Raw genomic sequence first — 21164 nt, forward strand, 5'->3', positions numbered from 1 at the left:
TAACAGTATATACTTCAAAGGTATATACTCCAAGTATATACTTAAATGCTGTTAGATGAAGTAATGCATCCAAGAATGAACTAACGCATTTAAGAAACCTAGAATACACTCAGGCACCCATATAAATGCTTAAGTAACCGAGTCTATAGTAGTTACGGTGCTGGTGATGACGTTACTGTAACAGTGGTGGTGGATATAAAAGAACAATAAAAGTAACAGCAATAGCAATTGTGATAGTAAAGGAGGAGGAGGAACAATAACTGTAGTAGCAGAATTAGAATTAGAAGAACTAATCGAACTAGTTATCATTGTCAGAACAATCATCATTTTCCAAGGGTCACAAACTCAAATTATTTCCAGGATTCATGCAAATGACATCAATGAATAAAATGAGCCTGATCAAATACAAAAGGAAGAGTTAAAAAACAGAAAACTAGGAAACTATGACCAATATAAATGCAATCAGATTTATTACTTAACAAAGGAAAAACAAAGCATGTGACCTAGATCAAGTTACAATGTCTGTACAGTCCAAGTTATTCATTTAAAATAAAAAACAGTATTGTTGTTAATACGGCTAGCCATTGTGCTTTTATGCTTGTGAAGTCACAGACAGCAGTACTCTAAGTTCTTTTTTTTTGTTCAGTCATCCCCCAAATTACAACTACCCCCACAAAATGCTGAATGTCACCGACGTGTGTTTGCCCCTATTTCTCAATGCACTGAGTTTTACCACAAGGCTTGAAACTGGCACTTGGGGTCTCGCTTTGATTCCTTCTTCCGCCCACCCCACTTGTAACAGTTCTCTTTCATGACACCACATATTCGGACTCTACTCAGCGAGCCTGGTGATATGCATCCTTCACACATACCCAAGCCCTCCAGAGTGAAGCTTTAGCAAGCATCATGTCAATGCTGGTGGGCTGGCAACATTCCAGAACCTCATCACTAGTAAACTCTATCCTTTTGATCTTAAATATGGCTTATAAATGATATTGATGAGTTGGTACAAGGAACCAGATGTAATGTTTGTGGTGGAGACCCCTGTCACAATCACAAAGAGACAAGAATCCTCTGTACTACATTATAGACATGCAGCTGATTTAGAGATTATTGCTGCATTACCCCACCTTTTGTCTCAACTGGGTCGTGGTTGCAGTTACACAGGGTCAATAAAAATGTTTAGCCTCATTTTCCTATGACAAAGATGATCCAGGCTTTCTTAAGTCTGTTTTACTACAACCAATCAAAAAACAGTAAATAAATTAAAAAGTGTAAAACCTTTTGCATTTCTTAGACATAAATACTCAATTACACCCATAGTCATCGACACCCGCCTAAAGATCTCACGGCTTTACATTAACAGCTTCATAAAAACTTGGTAGTACAATTCGATTTCATTTTCACAGTAATATACATCTATCATAGCACCATAAAAACAACCTGAAATGGAACTTTTTAGAACACCAAGATTAGTACACCAAATAGAAATATATGAGTCACGTGTAGAATTTTAAACTTCCTATTAAACACATCCAAAGGAGTAAAAAAGAAGAAAATGAAGGTAATATTAATAATATATTTAGCTCAACACATCCAAAAATAATTATTTCAAGATTTAATTAATATAGAAATGTATTAATGAGACACATTACTTCTTTTTTCATACTAAGTTTTTGAAATCCAATGTTTGGTTTATACTTATAAGTACAGTTCATCTTGGACAAGTCACATTTCCAGTGTTCAACAGTCTCAGGTCATTAGTGTCTACCTGACTGAACAGTGCAGAGCAGCTCTTGACAAAACCCAAACCAATGAACTTAGTTTCTGCCTGAAAGTTATTTTCCCTTCTTCTCATCTTCTTTTGTTCTAAGGTGCAGTTTCCTTTTAACGTGTGTTATTCCATCTTTTTTTGGTTTAAATACCATTCTCCTAAGGCCAATGATTCTGAATCATTTTTGGAATATACTCCCTATTGAAAATATTAAAAATTTGAACCTTGCTCTAGAAAAGTATACTTGTGCATTTGTAATGAGATGAACTGTGTCCCTCCCAAAAAGACAATTTGGGGTCCTAATCCCTGATGCTGAAGAACGTGGAATTCTTATGTGGAAACAGAGGATTCACCAAAGTAATCAATTGAAGTTACAGACATGGGCTCTACCCAGTGGGACTGCTGTCCTTACAAAAAAGGGAAATTTCGGTGCAACACTGAGAGGGACAGTGATGTGAAGAGACAGAGGGAGAAGATGGCTTTCAACAAGTCAAAGAGAGAGGCCTGGACAGAGCCTTCCCTCCTGGCCCTCAGAAAGAATCAACCTTGTTGACATCTTGACTTGGAACTTCTAGCCTCCAGAAGTGTGGGACAATATATTTCTGTTGTCTAAGCCACCCAGTTTGTGATACTGAGTTACACCAGCCCAACAAACTAATACATGCATTTATGTATATAACTTTATATATAACTCCAAAGGGTTCAAAGATCCCCTTGCTAACTACTTAAGAACCAGAGGTTAAGAACGTACTTTGAGATTAGAACAAACCAAATTAAATAACATTTAAGTAGTGTTTTCTGTCAACTGTTAATATTAATTTTATCAGTCAACATTTGTCCTAAATCCATTCTCAGATCAGTACTCTTACTACAACAGTGGCAAAAATATCATTTTTAAGCCATCTTCAGAATCCTGAAAGTTACTCACTGCACGTTCTGAGGTTTAATATTCACATGGGTTCATGCTATATTTTAAGAATATATCATTGATTATATGATCCACTCCCCCTATTTAGTACATGTCCTCTTAAAATACGGACATAGAGAGACTGTTTTAGGAAAATATTTGTTCTCTTTAGAGTCTTCTCCTTTTTTCACCTAATTTATATATAAATCGAAATGGTTTAAAGCAGGATTTCCCACATAGGGTGCACGGCATAATAACTTCCATTGAAAAAGTTCCTAAGGTCTTGTAAGTTTGAGAAACATTTCATAGTACATTCTACCTTTCATTACTATCTTCATTAGCATATTAAAGACCCTGAGAAGCTATGAAGAAAAGAAAAAAATGAGTAAGTGATCACATAATTTTTCTCTCACAACATATTACCCATTGAAACAGCAGGTAGATGAATACTTAGGTGATGTCACCACACTCTGTAAAATCCTAGTCTTAGATGCTTGGAGCAAGATGGTACAATTATAGCCACACAGCAGGCTGACTTTAGGCTGGTAGATTGATTGGTCCAACGCACTTAGCCACTGCAGCCAAGAACATTACTTTCACCAACACTGCCAAATGTGGGTATTCTTCTCCACACTGAGTGAGCTTTTTTTGACCCAGGCCTAACAGTTGCCAGTCCTCACAGCCTCCCAGGTCCTGACAGGACTTCCATACTGACCAAACTCAAGGAATGTGGGAGAGGGCAAGGAAGGAGTTCACAGGACAGCAGTGAGGGCAGCCCTAGGCAAGAAGCGCACAGATTCCGAGTTCTTAAAGGAATTTCAGCAATTTTTCAAGGATAAATACCTCTCCTATTGTTCTTTGCCTTCCTTACTTGCCTTAGCATTTCAGTGAATTGCTTCTTGGCCTCCTGGCTAAGATCAAGTGCAGAGCACCTCAATGTTTGCTTGTTTCTTTTTTGTCAGTTTATAGTTATTTTGGGGGGAGATTACCTAACCTTCTTATTCATCCATAGGCAGAAATAAATATTCTTAACAGAATTTCTTTCTGTCTCTCCAAGAATATATATGTAAAGGTATAGAAATAATTGCCTAGAAGGTCATATCAAGGTTTTATTTTAATAGTATAGTATAGAAAAATTATCACAGATTACTGCAAATCTTTGCTATATTTGAGATTCTTTTTTTTTTCTTTAAAGATTTTATTTATTTATTTGGCAGAGAGAGATCACAAGTAGGCAGAGAGGCAGGCAGAGAGAGAGGGGGAAGCAGGCTCCCTGCTGAGCAGAGAGCCCGACGCGGGACTCGATCCCAGGACCCTGGGATCATGACCTGAGCCGAAAGCAGAGGCTTTAACCCACTGAGCCACCCAGGTGCCCCTATATTTGAGATTCTTATGTAGATAAATACTAAGTCAAAACCTGAAGCAATTAATATATGGAGGGAGTGAGAGAAGTCAGACAGAAAAAGATAAATACTGTATGTTATCACTTATATACAGAATCTAAAAAGGCCAAATTCACAAAACACAGAGTAGAATAATAGTTGATAGGGGCTAGGGTAAGGGAATTGGGGAGATACTTAAGGGTACAAACTTGCAGCTAGGTAGATAAATAAGTCTTTAAGATCTAATGTCCAGCTTAGTGATTATAGGCAACAATACTGTATTATAACATCAAAGTTGCAAAGAGACTAGACCTTAAATGTTCTCACCACAAAAAAAAAGAAATGATAAATATGTGATGCAGTAGAGGTGTTAGCTAATGCTACTGTGGTTATCATATTGTAATATACAACTACATCAAATCAACACATTGTACACCTTAAACTTACACAATGTTGTATGTCAATTATATCTAAATAGAAAAATATAAAAGGAATAACCTCAATAAAAATATGCATATTCTGGGGGCATCTGGGTGGCTCAGTCATTAAGTGTCTGCCTTTGGCTCGGGTCATGATCCCAGGGTTCTGGGTTTGAGCCTCACATCAGGCTCTCCGCTGGGCAGGAAGCCTGCTTCTCCCTCTCCCACTACCCCTGATTGTGTTCCCTTTCTTGCTGTCTCTCTCTCTGTCAAATGAGTAAATCTTAAGGAAGAAAGAAAGAAAGAAAGAAAGGCAGACAGACAAAGAAAGAAAGGAAGGAAAGAAGGAAGAAAGATAGATGGATGTGTATTCTGGAATTTCCTCCATAACTATGTACCATGAAGTCTTGTTTGTTTAATCTGATGATTTTGCCTGTCTTTCTGGAGAATTTATGTACAAATAGAATCTCCTCTTCAACAGAGGAAGTGTTCTCATCACCCTATTGCATTAATTGCAATTTCCTCAATGTTAGGAAATTTCCAAAGTTTTAAAAAATATCTCAAAAAGAAATGTGCAACTGTGATTTACTACTACAGGAGGCAAGTATTTTCTCATTCTTTTCTCCTGTGTAACCAGCAGTAATATATTTAACCTTTGTAGGCCTCTGTTTCTTCATCTGAAAAATGACAGGCTTGAACTCAAAGATCCAGAACTATATGAGATCTAGATCTCTGAAGTACATAGTATCATTCATCAGCAATGTTGCTTATGTATAATTGCTACGAAATACACTCAAATTGCTCTTCTGGTTTTTGTGACAGGTTTCACTAAATCAAGCTTTTTATTAAGAATTTGTAAATAAATGAGTCTATGATAAACAAGCTGGATAAGATTAAGGAAATAATCTGTAATTCTGAAGTTGAATTTCTGACTAATCTCTTTGGCAGTACATGTTGTTACCCCTTCTGTGAGTAGACATTCACTATTTGAAGCAACGAGCTCTTTGATACTTAGAAATTTTGGATTCTGTTCTATTTTTAAAAGCTACTATATCAGTATTCATCGACTCTTTGACATAGCCATTCATTTATTTTCTAAAAGGCTATTCTATAATCACACTTCCTTTCAGGAAGCCCACCAACTAAGTAGAAGCCTAAATTACTGATAGCAGTAATACAGGGGCCTTCCTGTTGGTAAAGAATCAAGACTAATTAAACTAATGTGCTAAATCCCAGGCTAATAATTATGCAGATGAGTGATAGAAAGCTTATTTTTATTTGTTTTTAGTGGCTATGCGCTTTTAAAATGAAGAAGAATAAAACATTTTAGAATAAGTATTTTTCATATTTATACTTTCAGTAAGGCTAATATAATTGGTCTCTAATTTTGAGAAATATTGCCAATTTCTACTAATAGAGTTATAATATAAAATATTAATTATCTTAATTTAAAAATAAATAATTTGAAATAATTAAGGAGACATTAAAATAATTCCTCTTGTAAAAGCTAGCAAGGAACCAATTAAGCATAAGTTTTCAAAATGCTTCACAGGAAAGATCCTATTTCAATGAAATAAGCCCAATCCTTGTACTAAATATTCACCCACATTCTGAATTACGCTAACACTAAGAAATGTTTTATAATAATGGTTAAAATTCTTGGAATATTCATATACATTTAAGAATTATTTTCACATACAATTCTACTATTATTACAGCATCAAAATGGTTATAAACATGAAAAACTACATAACCATAAATTAATTTTTAGGCTATGGCAGATATTTTTGGGGCAAATAAAAGGCCACGGATGCACTGCTAGACGTTTTGGCCCTCAGATGCTATACTAATTATACTTCTCTCTCTTTTTATTTTGGTGAGGTTCTTTTATTCAGGAGACCTACTTCAATCTGAAGTTTCTCCAAAGACATGGACATCAGGTGCTACCTTGATTTGTATCCAAAGAAACAGAAGATTTCCTGTAGAAAAGATTGCTTTACTATATCTATAAAAACCCAACATGGTTATTTTTCCATTCAATTAAAAAACATAACATAACAAAAAACAAAAACAAAACAACACTGGAGGTAGGACTAATCCAGACAAACCAGGAAATCCTTAGAGCCACAAGGAGTTACACAAACTAGGTGAGAGTGCAAGTAATTCATCCTCCTTGGTAATCCAGGGGTTGAGCTATAAACAGAGACCATGGCAACCAGCTCATCTATCATAATCTTAATCTGAAACAAAGTTAAATACCTATGAACTCTAAGACTTTAGTATGCAGTAACAATTTATTTCTTAAACTAAGTCTGTAATACCATTGTTACCTATCTAGAAATTCTGGAAGTTAAGACCTACAGAAAGTAAATCTTGTTTTATATATTTACAGAAAAGTATAAAATGTAGTTGTGGGTGGTACAGACTGTGATGTTCAAGTTTCAGAATACTTCAGAGATTTCCTTTTAGCTAACCAACTTTAAGCAAATTTAGAGGTTTTTCATAATATATGGTACAATACATATGAACATGACGTAGTTTATTAGAGTACTGTCATCAGTTATTTCCTCAACAACTCTAATGATGGGGGGAAATTTAAAACTTTGGAGAAAAAAGATAATAAAATAGACTGCCTATACATAAAATAGTTACCTGCCTATTTCCTGTAAACTACAATATCCTTATTGTACATCTGGATATATGTATGAAAATAAGCAGAACTTTTCCTTGAATGAATACTGTGGAATCACTAAATGATCTGGTCTCACTAAATTATTATCATGCAGGAATGAATCATTAGGAAATTCGATGATTTTTTACAATTAATGATGAACACACATTTACATAATAGAAATGACTACCAAGTTAAACATTTAGCCATTTAAATAAATTACTTTCTGAAAGAATAAATGTATTAAATCACATCAGTTTTTTCCTCTCGTTCTTATTGTAGGGTAAGCACACGTGAACCTGCACTACCTAAAATAAATTCAAATATTTACTTGTACCATAAGAATAGGTAATTCATTATCAAGATGGCAGAATAAGTTCAGGAAGAAACCTTCATTGCTCTGGTCCAGATACATAGTAACAGTATATAAAATACCAAAAGAAGCTATGATTAAATATATAAACATATTTCCCATAGACTAAGAGTATAATTTTGTCTCTGTAAAAGAATGAATTATAGAATCTGGTAAGCTATAAAGAAGCTTATTCTGTTGTTTAACACTTAAAATGTTTTTCCTCAGATGTATGGAATCCAGTTCTTATTCAATACCAAGCACTTTAGATCTGAGGTTCTTTTTTTTTTCTCCAAACTTCAGTTTCCCGAATATTTCTTACTGAAGCAGAAGGAAAAGGATAGTTAAAATTTTGAATAAAAATGTTCTTAATTCTTGAAATCAAAACCTGCCAAAAGCAAGTTAAATGCAAAGAAAAAAGTAAAAGAATCAGAGACCTATATGTCAAGTATGTAGTGAACTAGATTTGAGTTAAAGAAAATATGCCATGTAAAAGAAAAAATGTAGAATGAACTAAACATTTTTGAAGAGAAGAGAAATTTTGCCAGATTTAAAATAGTACAACTGTAGGAATGCTTTGTCTAAAATAGACATAACACATACAGGACCCCATTCTCATATACCCATTATTTAACCATATATTTTCTTTTCAACAATAATTTTCATCTACTTCAAAGGTTGGTGAGATACTCTGAGTAAGGAACAAAATCAAAGATCGTTATATTTAATAAAAATTTTGAACATTTAGATTTTTGGAAAGAGTACAGATTCCCTTTTTAGGGAGCTTTCAATTACATTTGATTATTAAAGAATGACTTCATTTTATATTGGGTCACTAATGTAAAACAAGCATTGCCTCCAAATGTTAACTCTGCTGTGCAAAAGTGAGAGTGTATGTGATTGTGTGATCCAGTTCAAACCTAATTAGAATCAGATTAATCAACTAATCTAATCAATATCATGAAATTTCCATAACCCCAATCACGTACCTTCCTATGTCTTGTCCATTTCTTCTATTTTCTTTCCTGTCTTTATGAAAAGTGCACATGCTCCTAGCTAACCAAATCCTGCCACTTGTCCATGTGATCCCATCTTCACTTATGAGAAACAGCATTCCAGCAATTCCAGCAACACTCCCCCTCTTTCCTTACTTACTCTCATCAATATACAAACATGGTGTTATTACTCTCATCTAAGACAAAGATGAAAAAAAAAACAACAAACCCTCTTGGCCCCATGCACCCTTCAAGCAGCTTCCCAGGTTTCCTTTTCTATACAGTGAAACTTGATAAAAGTGTTGCTTAGGCTTCTTGTTTCTTCCTAGTTCTCTCCTCTCACCCTTTTGGAACCTCCTATTTCTGCTATCCCACTGAAAATGTTTTATTAAGATCCCTAGTAACACCTGTGTGTCCTACCATGTTTGCCTGCTACTTCCTGGCTGCTCCCTCTCAGCCTTTGCTGGTCCCCTCATTCTACACATTCAAGTGTACAATGGCAGAGTCCTTGATCACTACCCTTTTCTATCTTCTCTATCTCTCTTGCTAGCTCTGCTGGCTTTAAATGCCTCTTTACTTAAACATCTTCAGTAGGAAGCCCTCTCCCTAACTCCAAATTTGTATACCCAACTCCTTACTTAATATCTCAGAATTAAGGTTTATAAAAATGAGTTCCTAACCCTCCTCTTCCATACTCTCATAATTCAGTAAGTCAGCTGCATGCCTTCAGTATTCAACCCAAAACACTTATTATGATTGGTGTGTGCCTGTCTCTCAGTACGATACCCACTTCATCAACAATAATATGTTGCCTCCAGACATATCTTGAATCTGCCCCTTGCTCACCATCTTCACTGCTGTCACTCTGGTCTAAGCCGCTCACGTCCTTCATGCTTTGTTGAACCAGCTTTCCACTCTCTGTCTTCTTCTACGCTAACCACACTATGTATACTCTATTCTCAACATAACAGCCAGATTAATCCTCCTAAAACTGTAAGTCAGATCGCATCACTTGATGTTCGAAACCTTCCAACAGTTTCCAGTGCGGTTGAAAGCAAACCTTGAAATCCTTACAATAGCCTATAAGGCCCTACACATGATATGCCCTCTCTCTGACCTCACATCTCCATTCTCCCTATCTCTATCGTCCTACTTTACCCATACCTCCCTCCATGCTATTGCTTAAACACATCAATAAAAAGTTGATGAAAGCTCCCACATCAGGGTCTTTGTACTAACGCTTTTTTTCTGCCTAGCATGCTCACCCCACAGATAGACGTGTCACCTTCTCACCAAGGCCTTTTCTGGTGCCCTGGCTAAAATTATAACCTTTATCCTACTTCCACCCTGACATTTTCTATTATCCTTCCCTGGTGTATTTTTCTCTTCAGCATTTACCACTATCTAATATAGCTTATATTCAATTTATTCATCTTGTTATTGTCTGTTTCCCTGACTAGAATTCATAAACTGCATGAAAACAAAAATATTTGTTTTTTGCTCTCCAACAGAGAATAGTTCCTGGTACCTAAGAGACACTCAGAAAACATTTGCTAAATAAATGAATCAAACATTTATTTTGAGAACACTAGGCTTCTGCCAGAACCATGTAAGTGTAAGATGAGTTCAGGGACTCTTGCATCTAGGAAATCTATAAACATTTAGAAATATTATTCATGGATTTAGATCTGAGGGACTGAGTAAGGCTCAGGTACTTTAACTTAAACTGCCATTTCCCATTCTGTTTCCCCCTCACCCATCTCCCCCTGCTAAAATCCCTATTCTGAATAGTGAAAGAAGGCTCAACCTCAAGACAACCTGAAGCATTCTGGATCACCTCACTCCTTGACCATCCATAGCTCTAGCTGGATAAGATCTCACATGTTAAAGGCCACCAACTTCGAGCTGGATATAACTAGCATGAACACATACATATCTTGCTTATTCCTTATGTACCCTTATTTAATAAGAGATAGCATGCCTTAGTGTATGTGTGGGTGTGTGTATGCTTGCTTGTTTTATTGCTAATGAGTTGCTGCACTGTATAATAAATATAATTTTTAACATTAAGTACTTGAGGTTTTAGACTAAAAACCCTGAAGAATTTTTGTAGAAAAGACCTTTTTCATAACATTTTTCATTACAGTTTATTATCTTTAGAATAATAAGCCCAAGTGAGATCTCCAACAAAGGAAATGAATGCACTCCTCTTACTTGGAGCTAACGCAGAGTGATCAGGCAAGTTTTCACTCTCCTCATCAGTGCTTTCATCATAGATTGCATCCCTGTCAGCAGTCATTTCAGAATGTGTTGTGGTTTCCCTAGAAACAGAGAAAGGTAGAATTATAAATTTTTGGCTCACCCCTGGCTAGGTATCAAATTCACCAGTAAGTAATTATAGAAAATATCCCTGGAAAAATACTTTAAACAAACATATACTGAAACATACATGATTAAAATGAAAGCACTTTATAAAGACTGTATGTTAACTCTCTTAAGAATAAGTGTCCCTTCTACCTAATTTAAATGTGGTTTAGTGCTCACTATAATCAACTCTTCAATCAGTTTCTTATCATCTTATTCATCTATCAAAATACTATTCTTCCAAATTATCTTCTGAGGATCACAGAGTGTTCAGTATTTTACTGATCTCAAAGCAGTTCTGCCTTGCTTTTGATTGTCCCCCAATTTTCAGAGAGGCACCCTTCTTCTTACTATGAAGATGCCAAGTAAGGCACAGAGAGTTTACAGGACTCGTCCAAAGTCGTGTACTAACAGGTATCAGTGCCAGACAGCACTTGAATGAGGACTATCTGACATCAAATGTTATATTCTTCTTACGACGCTATTAGTAAACCTTTGTGTTCTCTCGGATTTGGGCAAAAGATGCAAACCTGGATCCACTAAAATAATTAAGTGGATAAATAAAGTAGTAAAACAATAAAAATCAGACTAAAATAATTCTAATTGTCTAAACCATACCAGCTATAAGTCACCTGTGATTCTTCCTTAAAAATCAAGGATGCATCCACTCTCAGAACCACTTGATTCTAAAATGAACCACTCCTTAGACACCAATATTACAAATGTGTATTCAACTCTGCAGTTTTGCAGAAGATAAAGTTTTTAATGATGTCTAAGAATTACACAAATAACACTTAGATAAACCACATGCCAGTTTTAAGATTTAAGTGTAGTTATGACAGTGAGCAGACATGGAGAGAACATTTTGAGACTTTTCCAGCCCACTGCATCCAACAGCCACAACATCTAACCCCAGACTATCAAATGATCTCACATTACTAAAAATGGCACCTAACTTTCATTAAGTTTGGGAAAAAATTCCATTTAAATTTCTGTATCTGCCATCTTAAAACAAACAACTCAAAATACCTTTCATGCTCAATGTTCTTTTCTAGTTCTTGAACTTCACTTAACAACTTATGTAAGTTTCTAATCTTCGCTTTCTTCTCATTCAGCACCAGAATAAACCGTTTATAAAGATCAGTCTCCAAAGCTTCCTTAGCATTGACACATTTTTCAAATCTAAAATGTAAATAAACAAAAAAATAAATCATGCAGGGTTTTTTAGCATTATTATTATTCAAAGCAATACTGAAGATGATTTCAGAAAAACTTTTCAAGGAAAATACAATTAAAAATCCCTTTTATAGGTTTTCATTGACTTAAAGTTTTATACACACAATTAAACAATTAGAATTTATTGTTTATTAATGTTAGTAATTTATGCAGTGAGATAAGGATCAATATTGGAAAATGATACCCAAATACCTTTAAAAACATCAGAACGCCTAAATTTAATCATTTATTTCCAAAAGAGTATTTTTATGGGAGAAATTTCACACAAGAGTAATTATAGCCTATGTTTTCTGTACTTGGCTAATATTACTGTAATAGCAACCATGATCTTGTTTTGTGATTAAGTGATTTACCTAATCAGTTTTCCCTAAATAGACTATGAACTGCTCCACAGCAAGAACATGACTTAGGCAGTTCTGTCTTCAGCACCATATACACACGCTCATGTATGCATTTATATAATGAATGAAAGTATCCAACTTGAAATTTCCAAGGAGAGATTAATGAAGCAGCAAATGTGAAAGACTACATATCCTCAATTATAGATATATAAGACAAAACATAAAATTACTCTATCATTTATAATTCTTTTTACAATGTTCAAATGAGCTAACAAGAGATGATACGGATTTTATCCTCCCAGATATAAAGAGAGCTAACAAGCAGAGACTGTATATATAAGATATGCACATACACACGAACCATGAATAAACCTGTATTTTAAAGATTCAAATATAAATTATTCCATATAAAATATTCTTTTAAATGTAGCCTTGCCCTGCCTAGTTTTCTCTTTACTGTTTATTCATACTTGTTGTTCTATACAGGTATTCTAGCATTTACATTACACATGTATTTATGTATATATATTTCACAGTATTTGAAATACAGAATTTTTCATTGAAAAATTATAAACAAAAATGTCAACATTTGATACCTTTGGTATACATGTCCCTATGCTTTCAACAATCTACTTATCTAAAGATGCAAAGAATTAGTGCCGCTTACGGAATGAAAAGGAGCAAAAAGCAGTATATTTTCTGGGAGCAATTACAGCACTCATAGTACAATCATTGCCATGGCTGTGAACTCCATAAGGGCAGAGAGCATGTGTGTTTTATTGGCTGCTTTATCTTTAGTGCCTAACACAGTGTTGGGCATTCAACAGATGTAGAGAAGCTATTAGGAAAATTAATAAAGTGAGTTAATGTGGGCACCTTATAAAGAGAATGAGTGATTGTGAATTTACTTTTCACTCCTTTAACAGCTACTCACCATTTTAACAGCAACATTTTTCATCCCCTTCAGCTTCTAAAAAAATCTGTCGTAAATATTAATATAACAGTACTCCTTTCATCAAGCAAAACTCTTTAAGAAAGAAGTACACCAAAAAGTGTGGGGGAAAAAAAGAGCCAAAGTTGAAGAGGAACTACCAATATCAATGGTTTATGTTAAGCAGGAACATGTCACTGCATTTTTTAAAAATTTAATTTAGTTTTTTCTCAGTGTTCCAAAATTCATCGTTTATGTACCACATCCAGTGCTCCATGCAGTACATGCCCTTCTTAGTATAAGAGGGTTCCCCTTTCTCCACATTGTCTCCAACACTTGTTTACTGTCTTGTTAATTTTGGCCATTCTAACTTGTGTAAGATGGTATCTCAATGTGGGTTTTTTGGGTAATTTTATTTTATTTTTCAGTGTTCCAAGATTCATTGTTTATGTACCACGCCCAGCACTCCATGCAATATGTGCCCTCCTTAATACCCACCACCAGGCTCACCCCACCCCCCCATGGCCTCCCCTCCAAAACCCTCAGTTTGTTTCTTGGAGTCCACAGTCTCTCATGGTTTGTCTCCCCCTCCGATTTCCCCCACTCACTTCTCTCCATCTCCCTATGTCCTCCATGTTATTCCTTATACTCCATAAGTAAGTGAAACCATATGACAATTGATTCTCTCTGTTTGACTTATTTCACTCAGCATAATCTCTTCCAATCCCATCCATGCTGATACAAAAGTTGGGTATTCATCCTTTCTGATGGAGGCATAATACTCCATTGTATATATGGACCATATCTTCTTTATCCATTCTTCTGTTGAGAGGCATCTTGGCGCTTTCCACAGTTTGGTGACTGAGGCCATTGCTGCTATGAACATTGGGGTACAGATGGCCCTTCTTTTCACTACATCTGTATCTTTGGGGTCAATACCCAGTAGTGCAATTGCAGGGTCACAGGGAAGCTCTATTTTTAATTTCTTAAGGAATCTCCACACTGTTTTCCAAAGCGGCTGTACCAATTTCCATTCCCGCCAGCAGTGTAAGAGGGTTCCCCTTTTTCCACATCCTAACACTTGTTGTTTACTGTCTTGTTAATTTTGGCTATTCTAATTAGTGTAAGGTGGTATCTCAATGTGGTTTTAATTTGAATCTCCCTGATTGTTAATGATAATGAACATTTTTTCATGTGTCCGTTAATCATTTATGTCTCTTTTGGAGAAGTGTGTATTCATGTCTTTTCCCCCTTTTTTGACATGATTATCTGTTTTGTGTTTGTTCGGTTTGAGGCGTTCTTTATAGATCTTGGATATCAGCCCTTTGTCTGTAGTGTCATTTGCGAATATCTTCTCCCATTCTGTGGGTTGCCTTTGTTTTGTTGACTGTTGCCTTTGCTGTGCAGAAGCTTTTGATCTTGATGAAGTCCTAAAAGTTCATTTTCTCTTTTGTTTCCTTTACCTTGGGAGACATATCTTGAAAGAAGTTGCTGTGGCCAATGTCGAAGAGGTACTGCCTATGTTCTCCTCTAGGATTTTGATAGATATCTGCCTCACATTGAGGTCTTTTATCCATTTCAAGTTTATCTTTGTGTATGGTGTAAAAGAATGGTTGAGTTTCATTCTTCTACACATAGCCTTCCAATCTTCCCAGCACCATTTATTGAAGAGACTGTCTTTTTTCCATTGTATATTTTTTCCTGCTTTGTCAAAGATTATTTGACCATAGAGTTGAGGGTCCCTATCTGGGCTCTCTACTCTGTTCCACTGGTCTATGTGTCTGTTTTTGTGCCAGGACCATGCTATCTTGGTGATTACAGCTTTGTAGTAAAGCTTCAAATCAAGCAATGTGATGCCCCCAGTTTGTTTTTCTTTTTCAACATTTCCTTAGCAATTCGGGGTCTCTTCTGGTTCCATACAAACTTTAGGATTGTTTGTTCCAGCTCTTTGAAAAATGCCAGTGGAATTTTAATCGGGATGGCATTGAAAGTATAGATGACTCTAGGCAGTATAGACATCTAGAAAGACCTCGGGGCACTTGATTGCAAGACTGATGAATCATAATTTTAGACAAGAGCTTTTGAGAGCAGCTAGGGGGAAGAGACTCCTTATATACAGAGAATGGTCCATCAGAATAACGTCAGACCTGTCCACAGAAACCTGACAAGCCAGAAAGGGCTGGCAAGACATATTCAGGGCACTAAATGAGAAGAACATGCAGCCAAGAATAGTTTATCCAGTGAGGCTGACATTCAAAATGGATGGAGAGATAAAGAGCTTCCAAGACCGGCAAGGTTTAAAAGAGTATGTGACCAGCAAGCCGACACCACAAGAAATTTTACAGGGGGTTCTATAAAAGAAGAACGAACCCAAGAGTGTCATAGAGCAGAAATTTACAGAGACAATCTATAGAAACAAGGACTTCACAGGCAACATGATGTCAATAAAAACGTATCTTTCAATAATCACTCTCAACATGAACGGCCTAAACACTCCCATAAAACAGCACAGGGTTGCAGATTGGATAAAACAATAGGACCTGTCCATATGTTGTCTATAAGAGACCCATTTGGAACCTAAGGATACATTCAAACTGAAAGTGAAGGGATGGAGAAGCAGCTTTCATGCCAATGGGCCTCAAAAGAAAGCTGGGGTAGCGATTCTCATATCAGATAAATTAGATTTTAAACTAAAGACTGTATTCAGAGATAAAGAAGGACACTACATCATTCTTAAAGGGTCTATCCACCAAGAAGATCTAACAATTGTAAATATTTATGCCCCCAATACCGGAGCAGCCAAGTACATAAACAATGTTAATCAAGATAAAGAGTCATATTGATATTGATACATTAATAGTAGGGGATCTTAAGATGCCACTCTCAGTAACAGACAGATCATCCAAGCAGATAATCAATAAAGAAACAAGAGCGTTGAATGACACATTGGACCAGATGGACCTCATAGATATGTCACTGCATTTTTATTTCAGACGCAAGTGTTATATAAACATTATATCTCATTTTCTTGTACTATTTTCTAATGTAACATAGTAAGAAAAATTTTAAAAGATGAACAGAATACATATACCACCAAAATACTTCAGTATACTATAAAATACTTAACAAACGTAAATTAAAAACCAATTATAAAAATGTACAATAAAAATCTTACACATTATATAAAGTTTTAGGAACAATTAACCACTTGGTTATTTATTTGATTTAAATGCATATTTAATTTCCATATAAATCACTTCAATAATTCTTAATTGAAAGATTATGTTCACTTAACAACTACCAAGCAAATTTCAAAACCTTTATTAAAATTAACACTTGGGGGACACCTGGGTGGCTCAGTGGGTTAAAGCCTCTGCCTTCGGCTCTGGTCATGATCCCAGGGTCCTGGGATCGAGCCCCACATCGGGCTCTCTGCTCAGCGGGGGGCCTGCTTCCTCTCTCTCTGCCTGCCTCTCTGCCTACTTGTGATCTCTGTCTGTCAAATAAATAAATAAAATCTTTTAAAATAAATAAAATTAACACTTGGTACAACACTTGGACAAAAATGAAAATAAATATCAAAATAAAGTATCATGTAATTTGTCTAAACAATACTGTTAATCCTAATAACTGGTATCACAACTAAACCGTCAAAGGTAACATGTCTGTGATAGGAGTACAAACAAAAGAATAAATGGCATCCTATGACTTAATCTTGCTTGGTTTTAGCAAACTTTTAGGATTTTCTTGCAATCAAATTTCCAACTATCAAACTGGTTAACACTTCCTAGACAAAGCTAGGGAGTAGGGGTTGGCTGGACAGAGTATTATTGTGAACAGGACAAAAATTTATTCTTAATTATTAATTCATCAACAAATTTGGATTCTTCTATTCTTCTATTAATTATTCAGTAGCTAAAAAGTACATACCATCTTCCTTACTCTAATTTTTTATTAACATATAATGTATTATGTGTTTCAGTGGTACAGGTCTGTGATTCTTCAGTCTTATACAATTCACAGAACTCACCATAGCACCTATCCTCTTTCCTTCCCCCATTTTTAATGTCAATCCTCTCTTACAGCATTATGATGCTACAAGGCCTTCCATTATTACTTGTCTCCTGCCAACCTTTCACTGGAAGAACTAGACTGGTATTAGAAGATGAGGCCATTTAGTGAAGGAGAAACATGGGATTCACTGTCAAGTCAGTTATACTAAAGGAGAACTAACATACAACTAAATTAGACTACAACCAGTCCAAGGATCATCTCCAAGGCAAAACTCAAACCTGATGAAAACATAAATAATATCAAACAGGAAAGGGCTAATGATGCTTCATCCTTTCAACAGTGACTAGGACAACAGAACAATAATGTTAAGGTTAATGAGTATCCTAGGACTGACATATCTAAAACTATGACACAAGAATACTAATTTTAAAAAATTAAAAGGATAAAGACTAAGTATGGAAATAGTGAATATTAGAAATAAAATACTTCTATGCAGGAAAACAAAGAGTCTAAGAATAACATCAAAAAATAGTAACAAAAAGGAGCAGAAACAAGGCAATTTCATGCAAAAATATAATCCAATCTAAAACAGATTAAAAGATAACCCAAAATAAAACATCAGATACATAAATGTGAACATGTGGTGCTTAGAAATCATGCAGTAACCCTTTTACAATCAGCTCTGGCCAAATTTATATCCAGGTCAGGGATGTACAGCAAAAGAAAATGTGAATGGAGTTCAGAGGACAAAGAATGCTACAAAGAACTGGAAAAGAAAGCAGTGGTAAAGAGATTTAATAAGGCTTTAAGTACTGAAGAAGATGGTAAACAGCTGTTCCTCATCCTCTCTGATGACAGAACAAGAGGAAATGGCCTTCAACTATACCATGAAGGACTCAGATTACCAAGAGATGGAAGGAACAATTTTCTGACTGTGACTGTTCTTAAACACTATAATGGGTTACCAAGGGGAGTTGAAGCTATCTCCTGAGGTCTTTAAAAATCAGACTGAATTCATCTGGATAAAATGTGATCCTAGCTTGAAGGCAGAGAGATGAAGTAAAAGAGCTTTCAAGGTCTCTTCTATTCTAATGATTCCATGAGTGTCAACCCAATTCAATCTGCTGAGAACTGCCTCCAGTTACAGGTTTAATAACTTTAATGCAGAATAAAGCTGGAGTTTCTAACTCAATGTCTGAATGCAAACAAAAGACCTATTCAGGAATATGGAACTCAAGAGTTGTATTTGAAACTTAATAGGAAAAACAAGTGAAATAAATATAGCTAATAACTTAAGGATTCACATACAATATTTCTAATGTTTTCTCCTTCACCTAAACTATACAAAATTAAATTGATCCAGTAATGTCACTTGTTCAAAATAGAGCTAAGACCACAATTACTAAACAGTTAATAAAAAATAACAGCAAATATATGTTAAAAGTCTACACATTAAAGCTCATTTTTTACTCATACTGTAATTCATTTCTTGTTCAAACTTCATCTATTCTCCACTGTCATCCCAAATGGAAATAGCTTTAGAGTTGGTTCTGATTATAATTATACATGTTTCAGTTATAAAACATATTTTAAAAACTCCCAAAAAGTAAAAAAAGAAATTTAATCTACAATTCCAGACATACACGATTAACATTTAATTTTCTCCCTCTAGATATTTTCTATCTAAAGATATATTTAGCAAAACTGGCATGCTATTCCTCTTTTTGTTAACTACATTTCTCTTCTTAACATATCATTAACATTTTCCATGGTACAAGCACATGCGTATATGACTGGTTTTTGCTCATATAATATCCCATTGTGCATCACCTTTATGTAGGATATATAGCTATATCCACCATAGCTTCTAAGGGAATTCTCACCATCTATTTTGTGCCAGTCATTCCCTCACACATACACAGTCTGAAACAATGACGGGAAAGAAATGATTGGAGCATGGACAGACACTGATATAAGAGTATCAGAGGCTGCCCAGAAAACTGAGCTGTGGCCAGGTCTAACATGATGGCCACCACTCTAATGATTTTCTACTTCCTATGTCTGCAGTTACCTAACTCGCTATGCTCATGTCCTAGTTCTAATTTCCCTAAAGACTCTTTATCAGTACTACTGCCATACAGAAGACGGAGATAGAAATCCTTTGCTAATTTTCCACCATACTAGGGCTCTAGGGAGGGAACATTTAAGAAAGCACTGCTTGGCCCTGACCAAGATGTATTTACAGCTCCTTCAAATGGCCACCTTCTCCTGTGTTAGGAAAGAAACCCATCTGGGAAATTTGGAAAATAGAGCTTACTGATCTAACATGTGGAATACAATCAAGAGCATAGAATTCTCTGGAGCAGGCTCACTGTCCTCTGTTTGGGGGCTAGCACAATGGCACACATTGCCAGCCCCTGAAGAAAATATGTGACCCAGTATTTACAAGAAAAGAAGAGCTGGAGCATAATAAGCCTGGCAATGAGAGAGATGGTTGTACTTCTGGCCAGATAGGAAATGTTTTGCCACAATAATGCAAAAGCACTTTCTGGGCAGTTCAGGAATAGTAAATCAAGCATCTGGGGGCCACATATTATACACAGCCCTCCCCCACTGTTTTACAGCACAGGGTGCATTTGTCTCCACCGTCTCATCTTTGTTCCCTGCTGCTTTCCAGTCAAAGGCAGTGGTGGTGAATACTGATGAGATAACACCTCTTTCAACCTCTGGCAGACATTTTAAAGCAATTTGTTCAAGTACCAAGTACCCAGTCTGCATTTTTGTGGGCAATTTGTGGATCAAATTTCCTATCATCTTGAGGGTATTTTGAGTTTTAAATATAATGGCTTATCACGGCCATACTACATCTCCTTTAATTTGAGTTATTTCACATATAAAAGAGAAAAGCATATATATCCAAACTACAGATAAAGACCAAAACCATGCTTTCTAGCACAGATATTTGATATTGATTCATACTAACACAATTTTAAAGAGAAAGAGGAAGAGCAAAATTAACTTATTTTTCCCTATGGTTTCCTAATATTTACATAGTTATGATTTGGTCTCATTATTTTTATACAATTGGAGATAAAAGTTAATTCAGAGATAAAAGAGAACAACAAACTTTCTTAATATAATAACTAAGAGTCAAATATAGTCAGGTTTTAGGTGTTAAGTTTACATGTCTTACATTAGTAAATGTAATTGGATATATAGAAACATAATTCCTTCTGGTCAACACCCTTTCCACAAATCTAGATTGATAGTGGTAAACACTTCACATTTTTCATATACTCTCACATTTACTTACCAGTCCATATAAAACAACCTTAGGATTGTCCTAAAAAGATCCTAAGTTGGAAAACTGTTCTTATGTTTTAGAGTTACTGGTTTGAATGAAAGATAAAAAGTCCACTGGACATAGTGGATATAATGATAATATTACTATCATTTTATATACATTCCATGTAACTCTTTCAGATCTTGCCACGTATGTATGTACCAACATGTGCATATGTTATATGTCTCTGTAGAGATACAAATGGTCACAACATATCATTTTGTTTCCTTCAAACATCTTTTACATAACAGAGTAATAAAAAATACACCCTGGGCTGGCCTAGATTATGATGCAGTGAAAAAATGCATAATAAGAAGTAAAGTGACGTTCTTCATCATTTAAAAAAAAAAAAAAAAAGGAGGCAAAATCAGGAAAATAAAGGCTTCCAAATGTCTTATCTAGTAAACACAATTACATCACCTTTTTAAAATGCTG

At 35.4% G+C, this 21164-nt stretch overlaps 1 protein-coding gene across 2 annotated transcripts in view; it reads right to left on the bottom strand.

The window, feature by feature from the left end:
* XRCC4 (X-ray repair cross complementing 4) overlaps positions 1-21164 on the bottom strand; it is a 251614-nt gene that overhangs the window by 133072 nt on the left and 97378 nt on the right. For both annotated transcript variants that reach the window (XR_013966814.1, XM_080803450.1), the window contains exons 5-6: positions 11894-12046; positions 10715-10821 (exon numbers count right to left, since the gene is read on the bottom strand). Coding sequence is in view for 1 of the 2 variants with exons in the window: in XM_080803450.1 (XP_080659576.1) it covers positions 10715-10821; positions 11894-12046 (260 nt within the window). In the remaining variant the exon portion in view is untranslated. The remainder of the gene's footprint in view (positions 1-10714; positions 10822-11893; positions 12047-21164) is intronic.

Source organism: Martes martes (genome assembly GCF_963455335.1).
Source record: "Martes martes genome assembly, chromosome: 5".
NCBI lineage: Eukaryota > Metazoa > Chordata > Mammalia > Carnivora > Mustelidae > Martes > Martes martes.